General features: G+C 63.6%; 9 protein-coding genes across 9 annotated transcripts; 4 read left to right on the top strand and 5 right to left on the bottom strand.

Moving 5' to 3' along the window:
* Window positions 1-112: 112 nt before the first annotated feature.
* Window positions 113-2,052, bottom strand: VTJ83DRAFT_7072 (uncharacterized protein; the record flags this gene model as incomplete). The annotated part of the gene is made up of 3 exons (XM_071013854.1): window positions 113-1,134; window positions 1,203-1,597; window positions 1,703-2,052. The coding sequence occupies 3 exons, from the start codon at window positions 2,050-2,052 to the stop codon at window positions 113-115; spliced, it is 1,767 nt and encodes a 588-aa protein (XP_070863289.1).
* A 615-nt stretch (window positions 2,053-2,667) lies between these two features.
* On the top strand, window positions 2,668-3,581 carry VTJ83DRAFT_7071 (uncharacterized protein; the record flags this gene model as incomplete). The annotated part of the gene is made up of 2 exons (XM_071013853.1): window positions 2,668-2,695; window positions 2,764-3,581. The coding sequence occupies 2 exons, from the start codon at window positions 2,668-2,670 to the stop codon at window positions 3,579-3,581; spliced, it is 846 nt and encodes a 281-aa protein (XP_070863288.1).
* A 419-nt stretch (window positions 3,582-4,000) lies between these two features.
* On the bottom strand, window positions 4,001-5,392 carry VTJ83DRAFT_7070 (uncharacterized protein; the record flags this gene model as incomplete). Its single annotated transcript, XM_071013852.1, has 1 exon — window positions 4,001-5,392. The coding sequence occupies one exon, from the start codon at window positions 5,390-5,392 to the stop codon at window positions 4,001-4,003; it is 1,392 nt and encodes a 463-aa protein (XP_070863287.1).
* Window positions 5,393-6,322: 930 nt separating this feature from the next.
* Window positions 6,323-8,536, bottom strand: VTJ83DRAFT_7069 (uncharacterized protein; the record flags this gene model as incomplete). Its single annotated transcript, XM_071013850.1, has 4 exons — window positions 6,323-6,370; window positions 6,442-7,854; window positions 7,956-8,272; window positions 8,353-8,536. 4 exons carry the CDS (start codon window positions 8,534-8,536, stop codon window positions 6,323-6,325), a joined length of 1,962 nt encoding a protein of 653 aa, XP_070863286.1.
* A 1,096-nt stretch (window positions 8,537-9,632) lies between these two features.
* Window positions 9,633-11,042, bottom strand: VTJ83DRAFT_7068 (uncharacterized protein; the record flags this gene model as incomplete). Its single annotated transcript, XM_071013849.1, has 5 exons — window positions 9,633-9,664; window positions 9,762-10,133; window positions 10,247-10,604; window positions 10,675-10,779; window positions 10,851-11,042. The coding sequence occupies 5 exons, from the start codon at window positions 11,040-11,042 to the stop codon at window positions 9,633-9,635; spliced, it is 1,059 nt and encodes a 352-aa protein (XP_070863285.1).
* Window positions 11,043-11,471: 429 nt separating this feature from the next.
* On the top strand, window positions 11,472-12,248 carry VTJ83DRAFT_7067 (uncharacterized protein; the record flags this gene model as incomplete). Its single annotated transcript, XM_071013848.1, has 1 exon — window positions 11,472-12,248. One exon carries the CDS (start codon window positions 11,472-11,474, stop codon window positions 12,246-12,248), a length of 777 nt encoding a protein of 258 aa, XP_070863284.1.
* A 425-nt stretch (window positions 12,249-12,673) lies between these two features.
* On the bottom strand, window positions 12,674-15,953 carry VTJ83DRAFT_7066 (uncharacterized protein; the record flags this gene model as incomplete). Its single annotated transcript, XM_071013847.1, has 8 exons — window positions 12,674-12,958; window positions 13,108-14,231; window positions 14,276-14,613; window positions 14,676-14,827; window positions 14,891-15,299; window positions 15,364-15,512; window positions 15,574-15,739; window positions 15,939-15,953. Coding segments are annotated over 8 exons (2,638 nt in total), but the record flags the coding sequence as incomplete, so codon positions are not given.
* Window positions 15,954-19,805: 3,852 nt separating this feature from the next.
* VTJ83DRAFT_7065 (uncharacterized protein) lies at window positions 19,806-22,742 on the top strand (the record flags this gene model as incomplete). Its single annotated transcript, XM_071013846.1, has 7 exons — window positions 19,806-20,108; window positions 20,172-20,198; window positions 20,259-20,968; window positions 21,042-21,270; window positions 21,340-21,537; window positions 21,589-22,405; window positions 22,510-22,742. 7 exons carry the CDS (start codon window positions 19,806-19,808, stop codon window positions 22,740-22,742), a joined length of 2,517 nt encoding a protein of 838 aa, XP_070863282.1.
* Window positions 22,743-24,143: 1,401 nt separating this feature from the next.
* Window positions 24,144-25,274, top strand: VTJ83DRAFT_7064 (uncharacterized protein; the record flags this gene model as incomplete). The annotated part of the gene is made up of 1 exon (XM_071013845.1): window positions 24,144-25,274. The coding sequence occupies one exon, from the start codon at window positions 24,144-24,146 to the stop codon at window positions 25,272-25,274; it is 1,131 nt and encodes a 376-aa protein (XP_070863281.1).

Here is a 25,274-nt window from a genome sequence, read left to right as displayed (position 1 = left end):
GCAGCACGCACAGCACAAGGCCCCATGACGCTTTCAAGGGTACGTGGGACAACCGGAAAAAAGACACCTAGAAAAGGAACCCTACAAGTACAAGTACGCCAGCTCGTCCCTCTCACCTCCTCCCCGTTAACGCTCCTAACCTCTTCTTCAGCTTGCCGACGAGCACCTTCAACCCCGGCTCCGGGCCCTCGTCCGCCGCCACCATGCGGCGCACGAGCATGTTGAAGATGCCGCCAAACGCCAGGGCGATGGCCGTCGACGTGAAGATGATGACGTTGTAAGGCATGCTAAAGTCGGGGGTCGGCAGGCTGCACAGCAGCGACGTGGTGCGCAGCGTGTAGGCGGCGGGCCGCCTTGGGCTCGGCTCCTTGCCGCCCTGGGACGCGTCGAGGATGGTGATGACGGCGGCCGGCACGTCGAAGCCGCGGTTCGCGTCGGGCGGGTACTCGGTGTACCTCAGGATGGACTTTTCAAAGTCGTAGGTGAGCAGCACCGTGGACGCCGGGGGCACGCGCATGCGGACCTCGAGCTGGGTGCCGCGGGCGCGGTCGACGGCGGGGCGGTAGTAGACCTCGCGAACGAGGGACTTGTCGGGCGCCGGCTGGCCGGCGACGCGGGCCTCCATGGTGTGCAGGTAGATGCGCATGAACCAGGGGAGGGTCTCCATGTAGATGAACTCGACCTCCTTGTGGGGGCTGGGGTTGCGGAGGATGGTCTGGATTCCGCCGCGCTCCTGGCCGTAGCCGGTGAAGCTGCGCTCGGCGTAGAGCAGCGGGGTGCCGGGGCCGAGGATCTCCGGGTCGCTGGGGTCGGCGGGGGCCGGGAGGGACAGGTCAAAGTCGGCCGACGGGTCCGGCGGGAAGAAGCAGCGCGAGATGCGGTCGGGGTTCTTTTTCTCCCGGGCGCCCTCCGAGGCGTAGACGGGGCGCGAGTGCGGGATCTGGATGCAGACGGGAGACACCTGGGGGTCCGTCAAGGGGCAGGTGCCCTTCATGGGGCGGCCAAAGATCTGCGACAGGGCCCAGTCCTGGTTCTTGGTGTGATCCAGCGGGAAGCACGTGTCGCGAGCGTGGTAGGGTTTCGACGTGTCGCACGGGAGCTGGTCGGCCGGCGGGGGTCGCGGGATGGGGTTGTCTACAAGGGAGGAGGGAGGCATGGTCAGCAAGGACGAGCAGCGAGGATCCGAGGGTTCCTTGGCGTACGTCTCGGCCGCTTGGACCGGTCAATGTCGAGCACCATATCGATGGTCTGCTCGATTTGCAACACGCAGTCGTTACGGCGGCGGCAGAGCGGGCGCATGTCGATGGCCATGCTCTGCCACGACGCGTCGAACAGCTTGTGGCCGTCGAGCAGGGACGCGATGCCGGCCTTGCCCTTGCAGGGCAGCAGCTTGAGGAAGGGCGTCAGGTTCTCGGTGCAGACCACCTCGTGCGGCAGGGTGCCGTGGAGGAGCTGCGTGTTGGCGAGGGAGGGGTGGTCGCCTTCGGGGCGGAACGACATGACGGGGCGGGTGGTGCGGGTGCTGTCGATGAAGTTGAGCGAGGCGCAGAAGAGGCCCGAGAGGGCGTTGGTCAGCATCAGCCACTTGTGGTCGGCCCTGCGTTGTCACCACCACCACCACCACCACCCAGGTTAGCGCGGAGGAGAGATCCATGCACGACACGACGCGCCAAGAAGAAGAGGAAGAGGAAGGAGACCGTACTCTTGGTGGGAGGCGGCCTCGAGCCAGGCCCAGAGCTCGACGCCGGTGCCGCCCTCGCGGGCGCCGTTCCAAGGCCTGGCGCCCCAGGATTCGGCATCCCAGCGGCCGAGGGTGAACCTCAGGTGCAGCTCGCGGGTGCTGGCATGCTGCAGGATCTGGCCGAGGGAGCGGGGGAAGAAGCGAAAGTTTCCCTTGTCAAAGTCGGAGACGGAGATGTTGGAGCGGAAGTTGAAGCTGGCGAGGAGGGCGGACTGGGGGAGGGGGCGGAGGTTGAGCTGCTCGTGGTAGTCGGCGGCCGCGGCGAAGGAGGAGAAGAAACAGAAAAGGAGAGAAAAGAAGAGTTGGCGCATCTTGCTCCGTCACCGCGGGCTGGCCATGGGGCGCATGCGACGGCGAGGGCCAAGATGGGAGGAACGGGGAATTGGAGAGGGATCTTGGGAGACGAAGACAAAAGGAGAGGATGGTACGAAGCACAGCAGAAAATGGTTGGTGAATAGCTAAGCCGTGGTGACGATGGTGATGGTGATGGATGATGATGATGATGAGGGCCCTGGTCCACAATTTCCCTTTGGGTACTACCGGGCCTTTGCCAAGACAGTGTGGGTAACAGTGCGTGCGAAGCGAAAGCTGGGATCCCATGGGCTCACGGAGAGGAACGCCTTGGCATGGAACACTGTGCTGCACTGTGCCGGGGCCCGGTGTCAAGGGTTGATTGGTGGAGGGTCGGGCCGGGGCCGGGCTGGACCCGCTTCAGCCTTGCAGCTGGCAAACAGCCGCGGCAGCCTTGGCAGCCTTGGCAGCCTTGCGTTCCGTTCCCTTTTCTCTCTTCCATGTGCTCCCAAGATTCCACATCCACCCACCATCCAACATCCATCCAACCCATCCACCGCGTCTCGTCGCCTTTGCTCCTTTCACCTCGGCACCCCCATCGTTTCTCGCTAGCCCTCGTCCCACATCGCAATACCATGGCGGCCGAACAACGAAAACTCCTAGGTTTGTTTCTCCGCCGCCTCTCCCCAACGTCTTGCGCGCATCGCAACTCACCTCGCGGATTCCCACAGAACAGCTCATGGGCGGCGGCATGACGTCCCGCGCCGCCCAGCTGCCCCTCACCGACCCCAAGGTCTGCCGGTCCTTCGTCGCCGGAACCTGCCCCCACGACCTCTTCACCAACACCAAGGCCGACCTGGGCGTGTGCCCGCGGGTCCACTCCGAGGCCCTCAAGGCCGAGTACGAAGGCCTGCCCGAGGCCGAAAGGAAGAAGCTCGGCTTCGAGTACGACTACATGCGCGACCTGCAGACGCGCATCGAGGCCTGCAACCGCAACATCGAGACGCTCCAGCGCCGCCTCGAAAAGACCCCCGACGAGGTGCGCCAGACCAACGCCCTGCTCAAGGCCATCTCGGACCTGGGCGCCACCGTCGCCAACGGCCTGCTCGAGGTCGAGATCCTCGCCGAGACGGGCGACGTGCTGCGCGCCTACGACGAGTACTACAAGGTGCGCCAGGCCCAGGCCGCCAAGGCCGACCGCGAGCGCGAGCTCAAGGCCCTGTCCGAGACGTCGGGCCCCTCGGGCCACCAGAAGCTCCAGGTCTGCGACGTCTGCGGCGCCTACCTCAGCCGCCTCGACAACGACCGCCGCCTGGCCGACCACTTCTTTGGCAAGATGCACCTGGGCTTCGCCCAGATGCGCAAGGCCTACGAGGCCTTCCCCAAGGAGATGCGCGGCAGGGCCCGGCCCCCGATGCCGCCCGTCGGCGCCGACGACGACATGATGGGCGGCGGCCCGCCGGGAGGCGGCTACGGCGACGGATGGAAGGGCGGCAGGGGCTCGAGGAGCGGCGGGTTCCGCCCGAGGGGTCCGAGGAGAGGTTGGTAGCGACGGGCCGGCCGCGCGTCTCGGAGGGACAAGGCTGCATGATGAACGGCAAGGCGTTGGGCGTTGGGGTTACGACGACTCGGGAGACAAGAGGTTCGCTCGGCTCGGGAACGGAGAAGATGGTTTTGGGTGTTTTTTAGTCTTTTTTTGACCTTGCGGGGATCCTTCAGAGTGCGCTTCGATGCATGTGTCTCATGTCTCCTATCTCGATATCCTTCTACCGATCTTCCTTCTTTTGTACCTAATGATTTGAAAGCTGCCATGTTTTGGTATCTTGTGGTTTTGGTTTCGTGCCGTCTTGCAACACCCATCGTCTCCACGCATGGTCGCTCCATGGCTGCGTCCCACGGTTTCAACTCTTTGGTGTCTCGAGCTTTTTTTCCCTGGCTGAGGATGATCACCTCTCGTCCTCGCCGCCCTTAGGTCGACGACGCCTGTTGCTCCGCCGCGAGCGAATCCGCCACCTCCTCGTCCCACTTCCCCACGGGCGCCACGTCCGGCAGGGGCTCCATGGCGGCCGCGGGCTTGGCCACCCACTCGGGCTTCTTGTTGGGCGGCGCGGCGGCCGACGACGGCAGCGCCGGGAACTCGTCCTCCTTCTTGACATCGGGCGCCTTGGGCAGCGGCTGCCGGCGCTCTTGGCCTCCCGCCGGCGGTCCGCGCTCCTCGCCTTCGCCTTCGCCAAACAACCTCCCGCCGCCGCCGCCGCCGCCGCCGCCGCCCCTCGCCCCTCCCCGTCCCCTCCAGCCTCCCCGCGCGCCCCGCGCGCCCCTCGCGCGCAGCCCGAACCCGTCCATCTCCCCTCCCGGATCCGCCGCGTCCCCCGACGGCTCGGCGAACCGGCTGGCCCCGATCCCCTGCTGGGCGCCGCGGACGCCGCCGTGCGCGCTCCGGAACGCGCGGCGGCCGCCGTCGCCGTCGCCGTCGCCGTCGGCGAACCCGGCCTCGGCCTTGCCCGCGTCCCACCCGCCCTCCTTGGCCGCCATGGCCCGCAGCTTGCGCTCGCGGTTCTTCTCGCGCTCCTCGTCCATCCTGCGCCGCGCCTCCTGGTCGGCCTTGCGGCGGGCCGCCTCCTCGGCCCGCCGCCGGCGCGCCTCTTCCTCCCCGCGCGCCAGCGCCGCCGCGTGCTCCGACTCGTCGCGCCGCGCCTGCTCGAACCGCCGCGTCTTTTCGGCGTTGATGAGCCGCATCCGCGCCATGCGCGCCTCGAGCTCCGCCTCGGTCAGCTTTTGCCGCGGGTTGGCCCCCGAGCTGATGCGCGACGACGAGGTCGCGGACGCCGTCGCGGCGCTGCTCGCGGCCGTCCCTGGCGCGGCGGCGGCGGCGGAAGAGGAAGAAGGCGGGGTCGCGGGCTTGGAGCTGTTGTTGCTGCTGTGATGGCTGGCACCGCCGGTGCTGCTCGGACCGGTCGACGCGGGGGCCGAGGCGGCCGGGGGAGCGGACTGGGTGCCCGAGGCGGCGCTGGGTTCGGGCGTCGAGGGTTGGGAGCCGCTACCCGGGGCCGACTTGGACTTCTTGGGGCGCGGGGGCTTGTCCGGTCGGCTCGGCTTGTCGTGGCGCGGGCCGGCAGCGGCGTGGCGCGACTGGGCGAGTCCTCCGCGCGGCGCAGGAGACGGGGCGGCGGCAGGGGGTGCGGCGGCGGGTGATGCGACGGGGGGTGCGGCGGCCGGTGCGGCGGGGGGTTCCGCGGGCGGAGCCGGAGGGAGGTCCGGGATGGGCGTGGGCACGACGGCGTAGGAAACCGACTCGTCGACGGGTTCGATGTCGTCGGCAAAGAGGTCGTCGTCGGTGCGCCCGCCAAAGTCGTCCATCTTGGGGGAGAGAGGAAAAAAACAAGAAAGCAAGCCAAGAGAAGGCTCAGCGAACCCGATGGCGTAGGATGTTGTAGGCGTCTACAACGGGTTGACCAGCTTGCAAATCGCCTCTTGGAGGGCGAAATGGCGCGGGCAGGGTACGGTTCCTATGCTGTGTCGGGTGGGTTGTCAGGCCAAGAGGCGAGCAAAAGCAAAGCTTCAGGAAGCCGGATCGCGGGGCAGTTTGGCCGGCCGGCGAGAGTTGACAGCCGGAGAACTGGAACCTCCAGGCCCCCCCCCAACCCCAACCCCAACCCCGCTACGGCAACTCAACGTAGCGTAGCGTGGGTTGCTATGGGGACCCACTTTCCGCAGGGCATCCTACTGCAATGGATGTACGGTAAGGTAAGCTACCACCTACCTGTACCTAAGTACCAAAGGTATCTTAGGTACCGGGGCTGTGTAAGGATTTCCGTCGGGTACGTTACCTGGGGGGGGGACCCGACCTACCTACTGTGTACTATAAGTACCTATGCAAGGCAGATGATGTAAGATCGCTAGGTATATAGCTAGCTACCTGAAGAGAAGGCAGGTTATTTACCTGACCAACGAATAATAATACTGAGGTCCGTCCCGCCTTGCAGTGGCTAGGAACTGTCTCTCTGTTACCGTAAGGTAAGGTCAGGCAAGGGTACCTGAATTACCTGAACCTTACCTTTGTTACAAGTCCTCCCTAGAATGACTTACAAGCCATCATCCGCCCACAACATTACTCACCAACCTGCACCAAGCACCCCATGATGATGATGCGATCCTACTGGTGGCGTCAAAGATCGCTGACGGGTCATCATCGTGAGCATCATCGCGACAAAGCATCCACGCCAACATGAGGTCACGATGCCTCAGCATGCCCCCCCACCCCCTCGTTTCTTGCGTCTCCCTCGCCACTCACCACCCCTTCTTCTTCTTCCACTCGGCGATAATGATATCCGCCGCCTACGCAGCCGGTTGGTTAGCATGCCTCCCGGATTCTTGCCACGCGCCTCTCGACCCAGGAGACGACTCACCTTCTCCCCAATGGCGTACGTCGTCGCGCTCAAATGCGCCGCCGGCTCCAGCGGCATGATGCTCGCGTCCGCCACGCGCAGCCCCTTGGTCCCGTGCACCTTGAGATCGTATCCCACCACGCCCCCGAGCGACCGGGGCATCATGGCGGCCGTGCCGCACGGGTGCATAAACGACAAGAAGCTCTTGTCCCGGATGTAGGCCGCCAGGGCCTCGTCGTCGCCCGCCACCGCCGCGCCCGGCGCCAGCTCGGCCGCGCCGAACTGCTGCAGCGTCGGCGTCGCCACCAGCTGCCTCACGAACCGCAGGTGCGCCCGGTGCAGGTCCATGTCCACCGGGTTCGCCCCGGCGCGGTAGTCCAGCACCGGCGGCGCCAGCGGGTCCGCCGGGTCCAGCCGCACCGTCCCGCGGCTCAGCGGGCGCAGCAGGAAGCTCCACGCCGTGACGGGGCCCTCGGCCGTCGCCCACGGCGTCTCCACGCTCGGCGACCCGGCGTCCTCGAGCGCCCTCGCCAGCACCAGCAGCTGCGCCTTGTACCCGGCCACCACGGCCGGCACGCCGCGCAGGTCCGCCGGGAGGAACGTCCTGGCCGACCCGTCGAGCACCTGCTTGCGGATCTTCCGCGCGATGCGCGCCGCCGCCGCCCGCCCCGCCGCGCGCGGCAGCGACGCGTAGACGGCGCTGTTGCCGCCGCCGAGCGTGTACGGCCCGGCCGCCGGGGTCGCCGCGAACGCCGCCGTCGCCTCGGCCTTGAACGTCGCGTTGCGGCCCACCTCGGAGGGCAGCGGCCAGGCCCCCGGCGCGTACGGCGCCGTGTAGTTCCACGTCACGGGCGGGCCCGAGTGGTCCTGCAGGTTGGACCCGACGCCCGGCAGGTCGACGACCACGGGAACGCCGCGGCCCGCGAGGAAGGCCGCCGGCCCGATGCCGCTGCGCTGCAGGATCGTCGGCGTGTGCAGCGCCCCCGCCGAGAGGATCACCTCGCCGCGCACCGTCACGTTGAAGAGACCGCCGCCGTCGCCATCCAGGCTGCGCACCTCCACCCGGGGCGCGCCGCCGCCCAGCGGGCCGCCCGCGCCGTACGCGACGCGCACGACCTGGTGCCTCACGAGCAGGTCGTAGTTGGCGCGGGGCTGCGCGTCGGCGTAGTGCCCGACCCCGGAGTGCGAGCGCTCGCCCGTCACGGGGTGCTGCGACGCGGGGACCCAGCAGACGCCCTCCTTGCGGCCGCCCGCGCACTCGCGCACGTCGGGGACGCCCAGGTCGTGCCACGCCTGCGTCAGGATCTTTTGGTCCGCCCATTGGAACGGCGCGTACGTGCTCCAGATCGGACCCGTCCCCCCGTAGGCCGAGGTCGACCACGTGTAGCCGTACCGGGCGGCCACCGAGGGAGACGGCTCGGTAAACGTGACGCTCTGCGAAACGAACCATTAACAAAATGCCTGAGAAAAAAAAAAGAAAAAAAAAAAAAAAGAAACGTGCGGGAGCCGGGCAGAGAGAGAAAGAAAATGCTCACCTTTTTAAAGTAAGGAAAGATGCCGTTCCAGTTCCACTTGTTGGGGCTCAGCAGCGCCTCGAGCCCGCCCAGCTCGTGCCAGGCGTCGTAGTCCTGCTTGGCCCCGCGGTCAAAGAACTGGCCGTTGACGGCGCTGCTGCCGCCCACCGTTTGGCCCGCCTGGACCGAGGCTCGAGCGTTGCCCATGTCGGGGCTCGGGAGCGCCAGCAAGGTCCATCTCGGCGCCTCGTCCGGGTGCGGTTCGATCCAGTTGGTGGGCGGATCAAAGAGCCCCGGGGCCGCGTGGATGTCGCCGTACTCGATGACAAGGACGTTTTCTGGGTGGGGGAGGAAACGTCCGTTAGCGAACCAAGACACACCACCAAGCTTGGGATGCGGCCCCCGCGCGGCGACATACTCGAGGGAAAGGCGGCTGACAAACGGTCGGCCACGGTAAGACCGGCCGTGCCGCCGCCGGCGATGACAAAGTCGTAGCTCTCGCGGAGCTCGGCGACCTGCCGCTTGACGTGGTGTTGGGGAGGGACCCTCGCTGCGCCGGCGGCTGCCGCGAGCGATACGACGGCCACGCCGACGAGGCCCATGGTGTTTGCCTTGTCGCTTCGGTTGGCAAGCTATGTACTATTATATGGCCTGGTGTGATCACGCTTTTCTTCCTTTGCCGTCGCTAGCTCGGGTTCGTCGGCCTGCGTGCTGCGCGGACGAGAGCGGATCATGTACCACGGATGACAACGCCCGCTCAACAGGGTGCTGATACTAATATCGCAAAGACGAGGGCCGTTTTCTTGCCGTCGCCTCGTCCACAGCCCATGGACTTTTGTATCCCGCCGCCCGCTTCCGCAAGAGCCCCCCCGGCCATGCTCGCTCACAACCTCTTCTCTTGTTTACCCATGTCATCGATAGAACCCCGCTCCGTGATGGCAGCCGGGAGGGGGGGGGGGGGGTTACTTCAAGATGACGGCATGCAGGTAGCAGGATCGCAGCGCTTGCAGCAAATCCTTGCTCCGGGCTGGTTCCGGCACGTACTGCGTATGCGGATGGTGGCCGGTGGCTTCAGACATCCCAAGGTCAAGCAAGGGTCGTCGGCCTGGTGGATATTGCCACGCCAACTTCAACCCACCTTTTGGTTGTATTTACCAGCCTGGACAAGCAAATGGAGGGTCGGAGGCCTAGAACCGGCAGGGTGGGTGCAAGGCTTATTACGGCTTGTCACAGTCGACTATCGACGGACTGCACGTCTAATTCGTCGACGGCGAATTCTCCCCTCCCGCCCCTGGCACCACCTACTGTGTACTACCACACAAAAAACAGACAGACATACGCGGACTTACACCCGACATACAGCAGCAACATTTTTGTTTTGGCTATTCCCAGGAGAATGCGCCCATGGCCTATGGTTTCCGGTGGTGATGACCTCGTTCCGTTCCCCGTGGTACGCTTGCACAGACCCCGTCGGCATGCAGGACGACAGACTGCTAGCCGGCCAAGTCTTCCGTAATGATGGAGACGGCACCATCTTTCTGCTCCCGTGCCTTGCCAGCGTCAAGACGACGTTGACGACGTCGACGTTGACGTAGACGTTGACACCACCAAACGTGACCATCAAACACGCTCGGTACCAGCGCTTCCGCAACGTGTCTCTGCCCCAAGGCGACAGGCTGGAATCCGCCTTTGCGCTCTTCAGCTCTTGACCGCAAAGATCTTGTACGATGCTAGTGATGGAACACGGCGTCAGCCCGGTTCGCCGAGACGGCCGACTCCCGTAAACAAGCGCGGCATGGCGGGGAAGCGTGGCTCTGTCCAACTTACCAACCCACTCGTTGAGGTCTGTCGTTGCGAGAAGCGGAGTGGCCGGGATCGTGGTGGTCGTGGGAGCGCAGCAGCCACCGCTCGCCTTGGGCTCCGCGCTCTTCGGCGGGCAGCACCCGCCGCTGGCCTTGGGCTCCGCGCTCTTCGGGGGGCAGCACCCGCCACTGGCCTTGGGTTCCTCACTCTTCGGGGGGCAGCACCCGCCGCTGGCCTTGGGCTCCTCGCTCTTCGGGGGGCAGCATCCAGCCGCCGCGGCGGGCTCGGAGCCCGGGGGCGCCGCAGCCGGCATGCAGCAGAGGCCCTTGCGCTCGCCGTCTTCGTTGGTCTCGAGGTAGACGTTCAGGTCGGCGTGGGTGTCGACGATCATGACGTCTGCGGCACGTTAGCTACCGTCGCAAGGGCCCTGGGCCGCCGCGGCCAAAGAGAAAACGACAAGCACGCAAAGCACCGGCCATCGCGGGACGAGCGCCCCGACGCCAACGTACCCTGGAATCCCGCCTCGCCGAGCCACCGCTCGTACTCGGCCACCTGGCTCGCGCCGGCGACGCAGCCGACGTACAGCGCCACGTCCCGTTTGAGCTCCTCGGAAAGCGGCTTCTTGGCCAGAATGTCCGACACGGCGACGCGGCCTCCCGGCTTCAGGAGGCGGTGCATCTCGCGGAACACGGCGGGCTTCTCCGCGTCGGGGACGAGGTTGATGACGCAGTTGGAGATGATGCAGTCGGCCGTCTCCGAGGGGAGGTCGATCGAGGTGATGTTGGACTTGACGAAGCTGATGTGCGAGGTCGGACCGTAGGAGGCGGGCTGCGTGGATTTGATGCGCTCGGCGCGCGCGAGCATGTCCTGGCTTCGCGTGAGCTTCGGGCTGCGCGCGGCAAGGCCCCGGAGGGCGGAAACAAAACAGGGAACCTACGTCGTTCATGTCGACGCCGATGGCGCGGCCCGAGGGGCCAACCTTTTTGGCGACGAGGAAGACGTCGAAGCCGGCACCGCTGCCGAGGTCGATGACGGTTTCGCCCTGTGGCAGGCCGCGTGTTAGCGGGATGACATCGCATCTCGCTCCGGACCGAAGCCTGGCAGCTTTCCTACCTCCTTGAGGCTGGCAATGGCCACGGGGTTGCCGCAGCTCAGGCCGAGGTTGGCGTCCTGCGGGATGTTGGCCAGCTCCTCGGCGCTGTAGCCAAACGACTTGGCCACCGTCTCGCCGTACTTGACGCTGGTCATGCGCGAGGCCGAGCTGTAGTGCTCGCGGACCTTCTCGTACATCTCGGTGGTTTCCATCGTGTCTAATTCTCCTCTGGTGCAAACAAGTCTGGGCCAGGCGATGTTGAGTGAGGATGCCGATGCCAGACGTTTCGAGGAACCCTCCCTCCCTTTATATTCCCTCGCGAGACCTTCGACGGCTTCCAACGCCTTCTTCCGAGCCCGCGGAATCGTCGTCGTGATGGTCTTGTCGGCGTGCGGATGTCCGGATATGTCATCGAATACTTGCCCGATTGGGAATTCTCTCGGGCGCTGGGGGGCCCGCTTCGCGCCAAGGGGCCCACTTCTGTCAAAGACTAACCGGATACGGAAAGAAACCGGTTTGTCACCAGAGCGTTGCCCTTTTCGCCACTTCCACCAATCTTGATCTTCCTGTGATACTTGTCTCAGCGTCACCACGAGCCCCTTTCGGATTTCAAACCAAAGCCATCGAGCGGTTGAACAGCCATGCTATCCGAGCCGTGCCAATTTCGAGTGCACAAGTTCTCCTCCAAGCCTCCAGGCCACAACGCCGCTCGGCAGCGGGAGAACCAGCGCCGCCACCGCGCCAGAGTCAAGGGCCGCCTGGCCGAGCTCGAAGCCCAGCTCGAATCTACCCAGGCCAGGCTCGCCGATGCCCTCAGGCAGATCGAGGCCCTCACCGCCGACGTCCACCGGCTACGGCACGCCTTGCACTCCACGCAGGCCAAGGCGAAGTCGGAGGAGAGGATACGGCCGGCTCAGCTAGACGCCGCGGGACGTGGCTCGCCGCGGAGCGAGACGGACGCGGACCCGGATGATCAACGCGGCTCTGGCGGTTCCCATGCCGCCCATGGCAGCCGTCCTCTGCCCGAAATGCCAGCTCCCAGCGCCCCCTCGCCCTCCGGCCTGGACGAAGCTCCGCCCGGCCCGTGCACAGGGAACCCACCTTCCCGTAGCGTCACCATCACCAGCAGCAATGTCGCCAGCAGCATCAAGAGCAACAGCAGCAGCAACATAGATGACCCCGACGACGACTGTCCCTTCCTTCCACCCCCCAAGCCAGGAGAGTCGACCATGCCCTGCCGCGAGGCCTTCGCCCTGCTGCAAGATCGCGTCCTGAGCATCACCGGGCCCGAGCTGGACCTGTCGGCTGCGGCCGAGTGGCTGCGGCCGGGGTTCCGGCGGGCCGTGGTCCCCGGCTCGGGGTGTAGGGTGCAGACGCACGTTCTGTTTGCCTTTGTGGACCATGTCACCGGGACTTGACGAGGGGTTTGCGCTGCGTTGCGTTGCGTTGGGCTGGGAGTGGTAAACATGAAAATCTGGGCTCTCGGCACTGTTAAGAATCGGGACCAAGTCGCCAAGCCGTGATGATGCCGGCGGTCCCATGCTCGGCGAGGCTACCGACGCAACCACCGACACAACAATCAACCTCAGTTGTTCATCCAGTATTACTCTCACAAGGTTTCCCGCACCGTGTGTTGCAAATGGAGTTGGATCCAACCCCGTCCCACGCCTACTTCACTCGTGACCAAACCATCGCCCATGGATCGTGGACGCGCAAAGATAGGCAGCAAGGAGGCGAAAAGCGCTCAAACAAGGCCTCTTCCTCCTCCTCCTCCTCTCGCCCCATCACTGCGTCTCTTCCACGGCGACAACCTGCACCTTGCAGTCGACATGCCCCATGTTGGTCACGGTACACCTCCAGCCAGGGGCGATCTTGAATACGCCCTGCGTTCCAACCACGAATTTCTGTCCATCGTCATCGTCCCTGCCGTCGGCATCCCTGACACGCACGTGCAACCGGCCGGCGAGCAGCGTGCAGATCCGCATCGTCGGCGACCAACCGACGGAAAACTGGTGCGCGTGGCCTGACGGCACGACCAGGGGCGGCAGCTCGATGCCGGGCGTGGTCTTGACGGGTGCCTGGGCAGGAGTCGTCGACGGGATGCCGTCGTTGGTGGAGCCGGTGAGGGCTGCGGATGAAAGTAATGGGGTTGGTTAGCTAACCAGGGATGTGGACACTCCAAGATGAAGTGCGTGGCCGGCATGGTGCTGAGATTGGTGATGCTGCTGGCAAACAATCCGGGGGGGCCGATCGGGGAGGGGAGGGGATCTGACATACCTTCATCGGCACCCTCCAGCTGATGTTCACCGTCCGTTTGCCCCGGCTGGGCCTTACCCAAGGGTTCGTTGTGAGCCGATGCGGCCGCTGCTCCGGTTCCCGCTGCTGCTGCTGCTGCTGCTGCCGCTGCTGCCGCTGCTGTGCCGCCGTCTTCACGGGGTCGCAAACCCCGTGTGGTTGCCCTCGCCTCTCGAGCCGCTGCTGGTTCGGGCTCGGGCTCGGAAACGCGTGCGGTGCGATGCGGCTGTTTGCTCTTCTCGACACGATGGTGGCGTCCCTTGGCCTTATCATGTTCATGCTCGTCCTCGGCATCCCCATCTTCCGCGGCCTGGCTAGCAGCAAGCGCCAGTCTTCGGGACCGTCTGTGAGATGGCGCGGCCGTCTCGGGCGTCGCCGGTGCCAAGGCGGCCGATGGTGTTGTAGCAGGGGCCTGGGTATCGCCTAGGTCAGGCGTGCCGTCGTCCTCCTCATCTGGAGAATCCTGGCTCCGCCATTCCAAGGCTTCGCTCATGACGCTGCAGTTTTGCGGGTTCGTTCTCAACCAGCAATTCCCGCAGGCGCGATAATGGTGCGGGAAGTAGATGCCGATGAAGCGAAAAGTCAGCGCCGAGATGCGGACGCACACGGGAAAGTATTTGTCGTCGTCCTGTCGGCAATGGGTGCAGACGTGCTCCTCGGGGACCCGGATCCCCGTCGCCTGGATGAGGAGAGCGACTATCTTCCTGTCGCTGAGCGGGCCTTGGATCGGCCGGAGAGGGGCCAGGTTGCGCAGCCGCGGCTGGAGCAGCAGGTACCGGACCGGCATGGTTTCCGACCTGATGACGTCCCCATGAACGTGCGACCTGATGTATTCCCAAAGGTCCTCGTTTGTCCCCGCCGACGTGGTGGTGGCGTCCTTCCCGTGTATCTTGGCGCTGCACCATAGAGATCGTCCGCCCAACAAGCAGCCCGCGCAGGCGTTGTCCACCGAGTCCGTGAAGCTCTCGCGTTTCTTGTTGATGGGGGCGGGGATGCGAACGCAAGTTGGAAAGCCTCTGTGTTCTCCACGACACGTCGTGCAGATCTCATCGCTGGGAACCTCCTCCCCAATGACCTGGACGATAAGGCCGATGATCTGATTGTCGCTCAGAGGGGCGAGAATCCTGAACCTCGGCTTGAGCTCGCGCACCGGCGGAAGAGTGAGCAGGAACCTCTGCTCGGGGAGGCTTGGCATGGGAGCTCCCCCTCGATGTAGGAGGCGATGTAATTCCAGAGGCTCTGCATGGCTTTTTTGGACGAACGGGCGGCGATCGTCCTGGATGGTAGCTCAGGTCTGGGCCGCTGCTGAGCTGGGAGCCAGTCGATCCTCTTTTTGTTCACGTAAACAGGGTAACATGTGTCGGCAACTTGTTCATCATCCTTCGGCCCGCGCGAGACAACGATGGGGTCACCGTTCCTCCTCGGGCACCCTACCATGGACAGGGTTCCGTCGAGATTGTCATTGAGATCGCAGCCTTGGTGGCTCACCTTGGAGTGCAAGTCAGCAACGGAGCGACCTTGGTGCTTCTTACTATGGCTTGAAGACTTACACGGAAGTGGTGCCCCAGAGATTTTACCGAAAGGAATAGGCGACGACAGGACCTCAGAGGGCGTACCCAGGGGCGGGCTGGTAGGGTCGCATCGAGCCGATAGCCGTCTGGAAGAAGCGCACCATATGTGGAGGCCAGCTTGCCAGAGACACCTGAGGTTCCACGTTAACGAGAGGTTCCCCTGACCAACCCGCGCTCGATAAGGGGCGGCTCACCAGGCCACATGTCGTACGGGCGATCCGGGTTCGCCATGGTAAGGATCTTACGGGGCTCCTTGCTCCCGGGAGGAATGGCCTGCTTCTTGCCGGCCTTGGCCGGGCTGGCGGGTTGTCCAGGGCGCAAGGCGTCGCTTCTTCCGGGGGTTTCCCGGCTCTCCAAAGGCTGAGCGGCATTGTGATGCGGGACCAGGCTTCGCTTCGACGACGAGACGCTGGGCCGGTGGTGAAGACTGGGCTCTACCAACGGTGCTTCGGTCATCGTCATGGCTCTCCAGGACACCACCACGGGAGGCTTAGCAACGCCAGAGCGTTTCCTGCCATTCCCAACGGCAGGGTTGGCATACGTTCCCAGTTCCGTCAGGGTGCCGTCCAGGTTATCGTTCAGCCGAGCGGCGCGGTGAGCGTTCTACGTGATGTGAGTCGGCTCCTCCGTTCGAGGTCAACTTGGGGCATTGCTCGAGCATGCTTACGCAAAAGTGTTTCCCCAAGCCGGCAATGGTTGGGAGCATCCTTCTGCAGGACCGGACGGGACAAATCCAGGGGAAGTCAGGATTGTCGGATTTTTGATATCCCTCGGGGATGATGGCCCCAAAGGTAATGCGGCTGACGCCGTGTTCGTCTCGAGAGCAGTGTTAGCAGCTGTGCGACAAGGCACACCGTGGCCCGTTGGATTGGAATACCTGTCCAAGTTTTGTATCGGTGGTTATCCGTGGTTGAAGGAGCGGCCAGGGGCTGATCTGGCCGATCCATGCGGCGCATAGGGGAAGGCAGACCGGAATGGGATGTAGGATCCGGGGCCTCCGCAAGCGACGGCGCTATTGGGCTTTGGGATGACGCCGGCGAGACCTGTGATGATGCTCTTAATATTATTTCCGGTGCCGAAATCGGACAGCACCATGTAAGACGCCAGCCAAGGCACATGGAAGAGACAGAACGTAGCTAGGTGGTTGTTCGGGCAGAAGAAAAGATCTTGGGGTTGGTTGCGGGAGCGCCAACGTCATGGACCAGCATGGCAACCACCATGGGACGCAAGACAAACGTACCGTGTCTGCAGGTACATGCTGATCGTTCAGGTCCTTGGTGCCCTGAGCTTGCGCTTGTGGCACAGCAAAACCCGGACTCGAAGCCGAACTCGAATCGCTTGAGATCGTGATGACAGTGCCGCTGCGTTTTCGTTTCAGCGGTGGTAAAGCGAGGGCGAAGGCACGCCCATGCTTCCGGTTTTCGTGTAAGAATCTGCCCAGGTCACTGATGATCCTGGGGCTCCTCATGTCAGAGACGGCGCTGGATTCCAACCCCGCGTTCTGATCCGACGCTGCGTTCATTGTGCCGAATCCTTGAAGCCGGAATGGGCTTGTCTCGGGCTGCACAAACGACAATGCAAGGTGAATAGAAGACCCCGGTATCAAGCATGGACGATTCGACAAGAAAATCCAAAGGGATGCTGCGGATCTGTAAGACCTCCGCAGCTTGGTCGCGAAAGCTGCTGTCGTTGGGGCTGGGGTGGAACCGTGGAGCCCCAAGGCGAAAGGAGACCGGGGAGACAGCTCAGGGAGCGCGCGTCAGGTCGCGTCCGTCCAGCTCTTGGCGACGGCGGCGGAACCTCCGGGGTGAACAAGACCGGACCCGAAACCTTGGATGACGATGACGAGAACCGCTCCAGACGCCAAATTGCCATGGACGAAAAGGAAGAGGCTGTGCCCACAGTCAAGGTGCATGGGACAGAGAGAAATAAATCTATTCGTTGCTCCTCGACAGCTCGGAACTGAACGTTGGAAGGACTGCTGTACCCTAACCCTCGGTTGCTCCGTGCTCGACACACGTGCTCACGTGAGAACGCTGAGACCAAACCCCCCGGTATTAGAGCCCCCGATCAGGGGCACAAGGGCGGGCAGAGTCCGCGGGCCTATCAGCATAAGGGAAACTCGAAACGATCATGGTGCGTTCTTCATGTCCGAAACCTCAAAGACGGTGTCAAACCTCACGGATCTTGACAGACGGCCGTCTACCATGAATAGAAATATACCCCCTGCCGAATCCGGGGCAAGAGAGCGAGCCGACCAGCTTGCCACTGGGGCTAGGGAGGAGCTTGGCAACCGGTCTCTCTTCACGCCCCATCTCTCCTTGCAGCATCCTCCCACAACATTTTTGAGCATGAACCGACGTAACATCTGATGAAAACAATCGAGTAGCCAGGCTTTCCGCCACGCCTTCGTCATGGGCAGCAGTCCGAAGCCACACGCAGAACGCTTGAGGCCGTGAGCTGAACCTTGGCGACAAAAAGTTTCTTGCGAGCAGGTGAGAACGTTGTTATGGATGATGGGTGCCCTGTCGTTTGCGGGTAGTCTCCTCTTGATGGCGGTCGCGCCTTTTCGGAATCTGAGCGACTGTCAAGCTGCCCTGTGGGGTGCTATCATCTATCATGGAGTGCATTACCGAGAGACCACTCCTATACGTCATGAAAGCTCATGGGATGGTGGCTTGGGAAGGTGTTTGCTTTGCATGTCCCACGATGCGTCTTTAGGAGAAATTCCGGTCCTAGGTACCAATCCAGTGAGAGACGAATGGCAGGGTTCGCCGTCCAATGTACCTGTCCATGAATGCAGCTGTGAAAGCATCGTAGAGTGAGTTGACCTCAACATCATCATCCTGTCTGCTCTTCGAGTCCTGTGATACAAAACACAAGTGTCCTATAAGTCAGTTATCCAGTTTTCGGAGAACGGCGGCCATACAATACCTCCTTCCAAGCACAACCGCCAGCCCAAAACACCCAAGCTCGTCATTCCATTTCTGTGATCAGCACCATCACACCATGACCACTCCGATTCGTAACCTCACAAGTAGCGCCAGGCGCAGTGAAGACTGCAGCGGTGCCGACCACCAGCGTAGTAGCCTCGAAGTCCTCGCCTCTCTTGACCTGCACCCGCAAATGCCCGCGGTGAACAGAACATTGGTAGCTGAGCCCCCGTGGAGCTTGGTGCCCTCCTGCTCAGTGGCTTGTCCGCCCCGGTTTACCTCCCCTCCCCAGCTGTTACCTTTTCTTCCTCGACCATGTCGTATGTTGGTTTTTTCCAAGTATTCTATACATTTCCGAACGCAAGACGACAATAGGAAATCATTTCATTGCTGAACTGCCAACATGCATATATTTTTCCTTGTCAAAGGAAGCTCCCTGACACTACACCGGCCGTTACAATATTATCAAACATCGATTAACGCATCTGCCTTGGCATCTGCAACATCGGGATTCAAGTCCCCCCCACCCCTCTCCGTTTGAGAATACGGCGGATCCGAGTAGTCATACGCAGCTGATCATTTCGAATTCCAACAACTTCCTGTATCAAGTCGTATGCCCTCCTGCATGTTCCTCACAGGGGTGTTCCATCTCGGTGTCAGCCCCCCCAGAGACGACAGGCCAGAGAAATGTAGCGACCCTAACCCTCCTGTCCTGCCCTGTGACGTGCCATTCAGCCGTTCGGCTGGCAGCCCAACCCGACCACAACAATCCCCAACGCGAGCTGCGATGCTTATTACCTACGTTCTCAACCCCTCACGGAGAAATTTCATCATGACGAGTCCCCAAGCGACCTGCCGCAAGGCGCAAGTCATCCACGCTCCCTCCCGCCCAGCCATCACAGGCCAGGCCTCCATCTTCCTCGCCGGCACCGTTGCCAGCAGCCCGGCGGAGCCTGACTGGCGTGAGACGCTCACCGCCGCCCTCGCCCACCTGCCTGTAACCATCCTCAACCCCCTCCGCCCTGACTGGCAAAGCCTCCTGCCCGAGGACGCCGCCCACGCGCCGTTTCGTGAGCAGGTGCAGTGGGAGCTGGACATGCAGGAGCGCGCCGATCTCGTGGTGGTGTATCTGGGCGCGGCGACGGACGCTCCGATCAGCCTGCTCGAGCTGGGGCTGTGTGCGGCAAGAGACGGGGCAGCAAAGGCGGTCGTGGTGTGTCAGAAGGGATATAGGAAGCGGGGAAACGTCGAGATTGTGTGCGGGCGGTTGGGGATTCCGGTGGTGAAGGCTGACGGGGGGTGGATTGCGGAGGTGGTTTGCAGGGTTGAAGAGTTGGTTGGGGAGAGGTGAAAAAAACAAAAAAAGACAAAAGACAAAAGACGTTAGAAGGGTGGGTTCTTGCGGCGAAGTTAGACCTTTCATTCCGGTCGGCAGGTGATTCGAGAGCGGGAGCTGGGACTCCATTGGACGGGGAGAGGCTGACGCGTTGGGATGGTCAACCCCACACGACGATGTATTAGAGGGTTCTTTACTTCTAGAAGCATTCCATCCAAAATGGCGGGCCACAGAGGATTTGGGATTAGGACTACAGACTCATGCATTCAGTCATCCGTAATACCTCTCTATCCATGGATGTCTCAAGATGGAAATGGATAATTCACTACTATCTGCACAGGTCCCTCCTCCCTACCTGAATCACTGGGCATCTTTTGAGAGCCACAAGCCGGGCTGTTGAGGTCCAGGCCCTGGGCTCGCTGGTCACGGCACACCTCGCGGTAAAGCCCATGGAAACCCTCAGGTATCCTCAGGGTATCAGCTCATTACGGCCCCGGTACGCAGTCGTTAACATCAGGGACGGGACGACGTTGAAATTGGCTCCACGCCCCTGGTCGACCACCGTCAGCATCAACCATGTGGCCCGAGCTCCACCCCGCCGTCTTGCAGGTTCACGCAATCGGATCTGCATGGAGGCCCCACCACAGCCCCACCACAGCCCCACCATAGGTCCCCCCCCCCGCCCCGCCCTCAAGGTCCATTGAACCCGAATCTGCAAAGCCCACCCCGTCGGAGCCTCCCGTCCGCGGTTTTGACTCACCCAAGACCAAGGACACGCTGACCTTTCGCCTTCCAAGCCGTTGATCCGCGACGCGAACCAACGCCCTGCTCAACGGTTGAATGCGCTCCTTCGCCAGGCTTCATAGACCCCTCGCTTCGCTCCGACCGTTTTCGACCTCCAGCCGGTGCTGGCGGGCAGCTTCTTGCAACGCGTCCGCCATGGCGTCCATCACGGTTCACAACTCGCTGAAGCCCGGGGGCCCCGTCCCCTTCGTGCCTAGGGAGCCCGGCAAGGTCTCGTGGTACGCTTGCGGCCCGACCACGTACGATCTCAGCCACCTGGGGCACGCTCGCAACTACGTGTCGACCGACATCATCCGCCGGATCCTCATGCATCACTTTGGATTCGAGGTGTTCTTTGTGGTGCGTCGAAGCGTGCTGCGCTGCCCCGGACCGGGTTTCGTGAGCCCAAGTTGACCCCGCCAGATGAACTACACCGACATCGATGACAAGGTTCGCCAGCCACCACGTGCCAACCGCCCGAGCTGAGGCCCCCCCCCCTAACCCTCGCAGATCATCATCAAGGCCAGGAGAAAGCGGCTGCTCGAGCTCGAGAGGGAAAAGCCCTACACCCCGGAGCAGATCCGGGAGCTCGTCACCAAGGCCTTTCTCGCCTATGCCGAGAGCAACCTCGCCCTGCTCACCTCCCAGCCGGGCCTGGACGAGCACAACTACCTCCAACGCAGGGATGCTGCCTACGGCGGCGTGCTCGCCGGCGGGACTCTCTCCGGCGAAGGCAAGCCGGGCGACGCCGAGGCCAAGGTGAAGATGCATCTCGGCAACATGGACGCGGCCGCCCGCTCCCTGCGCGAGTCGACGGGCTTCGGCGGCGCCGACGAGGTGCTCCTCCCGTACCTCGACTCCCTCTACAAGGAGACCATCGACACGAGCGACCAGACCATCTTCACCAACCTCACCCAGGCCATGGAGAAGGCCTTCAACGACGACATGCAGGCTTTGAACGTGCTGCCCCCGGATGCCGTGACCCGCGTCACCGAGTACGTCCCGCAGATCGTCGCCTTCGTGGAGCAGATCATCAGCAAGGGGTTCGCCTACGAAGCCAACGGCTCCGTCTACTTTGACATCGCCGCCTTTGAAAAGGCCGGCAACACCTACGCCCGCCTGCGGCCCGAGAGCAAGAACGACAAGGCCCTGCAGGAGGAGGGCGAGGGCTCCCTGTCAAAGAGCCTCGAGGGGAAGAAGCGGCCCGGTGACTTTGCCCTGTGCGTGCCCCCGGCTCCCGTGTCCCACGCCGCCTTGCTCTCCCAGGAATCTCCTTCGCTGACAAGCTGGCAGCTGGAAAAAGTCCAAGCCCGGCGAGCCGTACTGGCCCAGCCCGTGGGGCGCTGGCCGCCCCGGCTGGCACATTGAGTGCTCCGTCATGGCCTCGGACAAGCTCGGCGAGCAAATGGACATCCACTCGGGCGGCATCGACCTGGCCTTCCCGCATCACGACAACGAGCTGGCCCAGAGCGAGGCCTATTTCCACCAGGGCAAGGAGCACACCTGGGTCAACTACTTCCTGGTAAGCACAACACCCCCAACCACCGCGTCTCCATCTTGTGCATGACGGGCTGACATGAAAGGGGAATAGCACATGGGCCATCTGTCCATCGCGGGGAGCAAGATGTCCAAGAGCCTAAAGAACTTCCAGACCATCCAAGACGCCCTGGCCACCACCTACACCGCGCGCAACATGCGCATCGTCTTCCTCATGGGCCGCTGGAACGACGGCGTCGAGATCTCCCAGGACATGCGCAAGCAGGCCGACAGCTGGGAGAGCACGGTGGATGTAGGTGACGTCCCCCGTCGGCCGTCGCGGAGCTCGCGCTAACCCAAGCAGAACTTCTTCACCAACGTCAAGGCCAAGCTCGCCGCGGCCGGGGAGCCGGCCGACGGGCTCAAAGACCTCTCCCTCGAGAAGGACAGCCACGCGCAGGCCCTCCTCGACGAGCTCGAGCAGGCCAAGAAGGACGTCGACGCCGCCTTCCGCAGCTCGTTTGACACCCCCGGCGCCATGCAGGTGATCCTCCGTCTCGTCCGCGACGCCAACATCTACATGAACGACAAGTCGGCCGAGCCCCGCCTCGCCGCCGTCGAGGCCGTCGCTCGCTGGGTCACCAAGGTCGTGGGCATCCTCGGCCTCGACGCGGGCGCGCAGCCGCCGTACGACGGCCTCGGGTGGACCTCGTCAGGCGCCGCCGCCGCCGCCGCCGCCGGGAACGTCGACCCGCAGACCGCCGTCCGGCCCTACGCCGACGCCTACGCCAAGGTCAAGGCCGACGTGCAAGCCCTCGGCCTCGCGGCCCCGTCCCTCCAGGCCCTCCTGGAGCAGCAGCGGCCCGAGTCCGAGTTTTCCGACCTCGAAAGGTCGGGCGAGCGCGACGTCGAGAAGCTCGCCATGCCGTACCTGCGCGCCGCGTCGCGCCTGCGCGACGAGCTCCGCGCCGTCGTGCCGACGCTCGAGCCCGCGAGCAAGCAGGCCGTGCTGGCGCTCAGCGATCGGATTCGCGACTACGACCTGACGGACCTGGGCGTGCAGCTGGACGACCAGGTCGACAAGCCGAGCCTGATCAAGTTCGTGCCGGCGGCGAGGCTGATCGCCGCGAGGGAGGAGAAGGCGGCGCTGGCCGCCGAGAAGGCCCGGCAGAAGGAAGAGGGTAAGATTTCTCACCGCGCTTACGACGAGCATCCGTCAGAGAGATCCGCCGTGGCTAACGTGTGTGTGCGCGCGCGCGCGCGCGTGCGTGCCTTTGCTCCGCAGCCCGGAAAGCGCGCGAAAAGGCCGAGGAGGAGAAATGGGCCAAGGCCAAGGTCTCGCCGCAGGACATGTTCAAGGCGGATGCCAAGTACGGCGAGTGGGACGCCGACGGGCTGCCGACCAAGCTGGCGGACGGGAGCGAGGTGCCCAAGAGCCAGGTCAAGAAGCTCAAGAAGGAGTGGGAGAGGCAGAAGAAGCTGCATGACGAGTACCTGGCCAAGTTTGGCTCGGCGTGAGGGCGGCGTTGAACGTGCGCAAGGCGAAAAGGGTTGGCCGGGGATACCTAGCTTAGATCTCATAGCGCTTTTTTGTTGTTGTTGTTGTTGTTGTTGTTGTTGTTTCATGTGAGAGAGAGCTTGTGGTGATGGTGGTGGTGATGATGATGATGGAAGCCCATGCTCTGACCGGTTGGCGTGTTGGTGTTGTTGCGCCCGCCCTGTTAGGCGACGTTGGGGGCCGGTGTGTGATCAAGACGCCAACCGCCGGCGATCTCCAGAGTTTCGCAACCCACTCGACGCCGTCCAGCGCATCCGCCGACGGCGGCCGCATCCACGGTGTTGACGATTCTGAGCTGCACCGCCAGACGCGGAGAGTAATAAAACCGAAGCCTCTGCGTCCGTCGGTCGGTCGGTCGGGTCTTGGGGCCACCTCCGTTTCTTGGACATTCGAGTGCCGAAAACAACAACGCCGATCTACGCCAGGTAATGATCAAACCTAGACTCTCTGCCAGGGATGTGCTGTCTCGTTCGGGCAAGCCTCCGTCCGTCTGTGGCCCTGGCCTGAAGCTGCTGCACCGCGGCGGCACAGCACACGTTGGCGCGAAAGCCCCCCCCCCCCCCCCCCCTGGCGCGCGTCGCAGTAGGTTTGTTGGGGGTTCCGTGATTGCAACCCTCTACCCTTGCATCTCATTCCTCAAATCATTCAATGCGATCCTGCGAGCAGGGAATGCTCTAGGCAGCGCGTCAGGGACAAACCATAAGGACCGGGACCGGGACCGGGACCGGACCGGGGGAGGGTTGCCACGCACCAATAGCTATCATACTATACATGCTACCACGGCCGGACAACCACCAGAACTGGTGACAACGGGCATCCTTTCCAGCCGAAGAGGGGCCGGTTTTCGACAGGAAGCACGACCAGGAACCCTGGAAGGAATTGGGGTCGACAAGATCAACCATCTCTGGCCGGCTCTCTTCCTCGTGCGGCGTCCTTCCATGGGGCTGCGACCGTGATGGGTCTATGATGACGGAGACTCTTCTCTTGAATTCCTCGTCCGGACCTGACGCCGTTTGTGCATCCAAGAAACGCGGTTAGAAACGCGGTTGGGTTTGCTTGTTTGGCATGCTCCACAACGTCGCATCGACGGCTCTCTTGCGCGGGCGAGGTTGTTGACAGAGAGGAGCTGCTTGTGTCCCACGGCGGGCGGGCCGGGAAGCCTGACGGCGCTCGGTTGATGCCTCCTGAACACACGCGCCGCCGGGAGGTCTTGCACTGAGGCAGAGAACCCTTCCTTGATATCACACGGCCGACCGCCGCTCGAGGTGCGTAGCCCGAGATATCACTCCAGCTTCGCCTTCGTCCGGCTCACGGTTTGGCGCCAGAGGACAGCTGCCATCCGTCTTCGCCCCCTCCCACTCATGGATCCGGCCGCCATGATACACGAGAAAATCACCATGGCGCGAAACCCTCCCCCGCGACCCGTCCACTACGACGACGGCCTCATCCCCTTCTCCGCCCCTACCGACAAAGACAACTACCCCGAGGTTGTGCCCGACGACCACAACCCGCTGGCCCACGAGAGAAACTACCCCGAGGTCGTCCCGCCACGCGACCCTCCGCCGGCCTCATCCGCAGGGACATGCGCCACCACATCGCCGCCCGTCACCTCCTCATCGAAAACATCCCCCGCCATCACCCCCGGCCCGTCCCAACAACAGCACCCGACAACAAAACGCGATACCATCCTCCTCCTCCTCCACCACCACCACCACCATCTCCTCCTCTCCTCCTCCACCACCTCCTCCTCAACACCACCGCCACCGCCACCGGCATCCTCGCAAACCACCCCCCCACCCCCGGGAGTGTCATCAGAAGCGACAGAGAGGCCAGGGCACCACCGCTCCCCGCTCTCCTCCCCGCCGCTCGCCGCCGCCGAGGCGGTCCTTCACGCAGGGTTGCTCGGGCCGGGGGTTCTCACCATGGACCCCATCCCGCGGCCGTCGGGGGTCCACTCCCTGGGGCAAGCGTGGAGCGACATCGGCGACAACGACAACGACGACGGCGACAACGATTACGACGACGACGACGAGGCGTTTGACGGGCGGCGCAGGCGTCGGGGCGGAGGACGTCGTCCGAAAAAGACGCGGCGGAAGCGCCCGTTCGGGCTCGGCTTGCTGAGCGCGGGCTCGCGGGGGTCGCGCGGGCGGGGAGACCCGGGCCGGGACCGGGGTCGGGGCCGGGATCAGGACGGCGACGGCGACGACGACGATGGCGACGACGGGGATCGTCCGTCTCGGCGGAAGGAGAGAGGAGGCGGCCCCGGTGACGAGGCTGCTGGGGGCGACGATGAGGAGCGCGGTGTGAAGGTGGGGGGGAGGTGGTGCCGTCGATGCCGGGATCGCGATCGGCGGCCGGTGTGGCGGAGGGGGGTGGTTTGGGTAGGACTTGCGGGACTCGTCGTGACGGCGGTGCTGGCTGGGCTGCTTGGGGGCGTGGTCGCTGGGAGGATTCCTTGGGGGGTGGCTTCCTCCGGCCCGTCGCGAGTGTGA

The sequence above is a fragment of the Remersonia thermophila genome, chromosome 7 (genome assembly GCF_042764415.1).
Source record: "Remersonia thermophila strain ATCC 22073 chromosome 7, whole genome shotgun sequence".
In the NCBI taxonomy this organism is placed as follows: Eukaryota; Fungi; Ascomycota; class Sordariomycetes; order Sordariales; family Chaetomiaceae; genus Remersonia; species Remersonia thermophila.
Note: the sequence above shows the minus strand (reverse complement) of the source record. Positions and strands in the feature narration are given on the sequence as shown.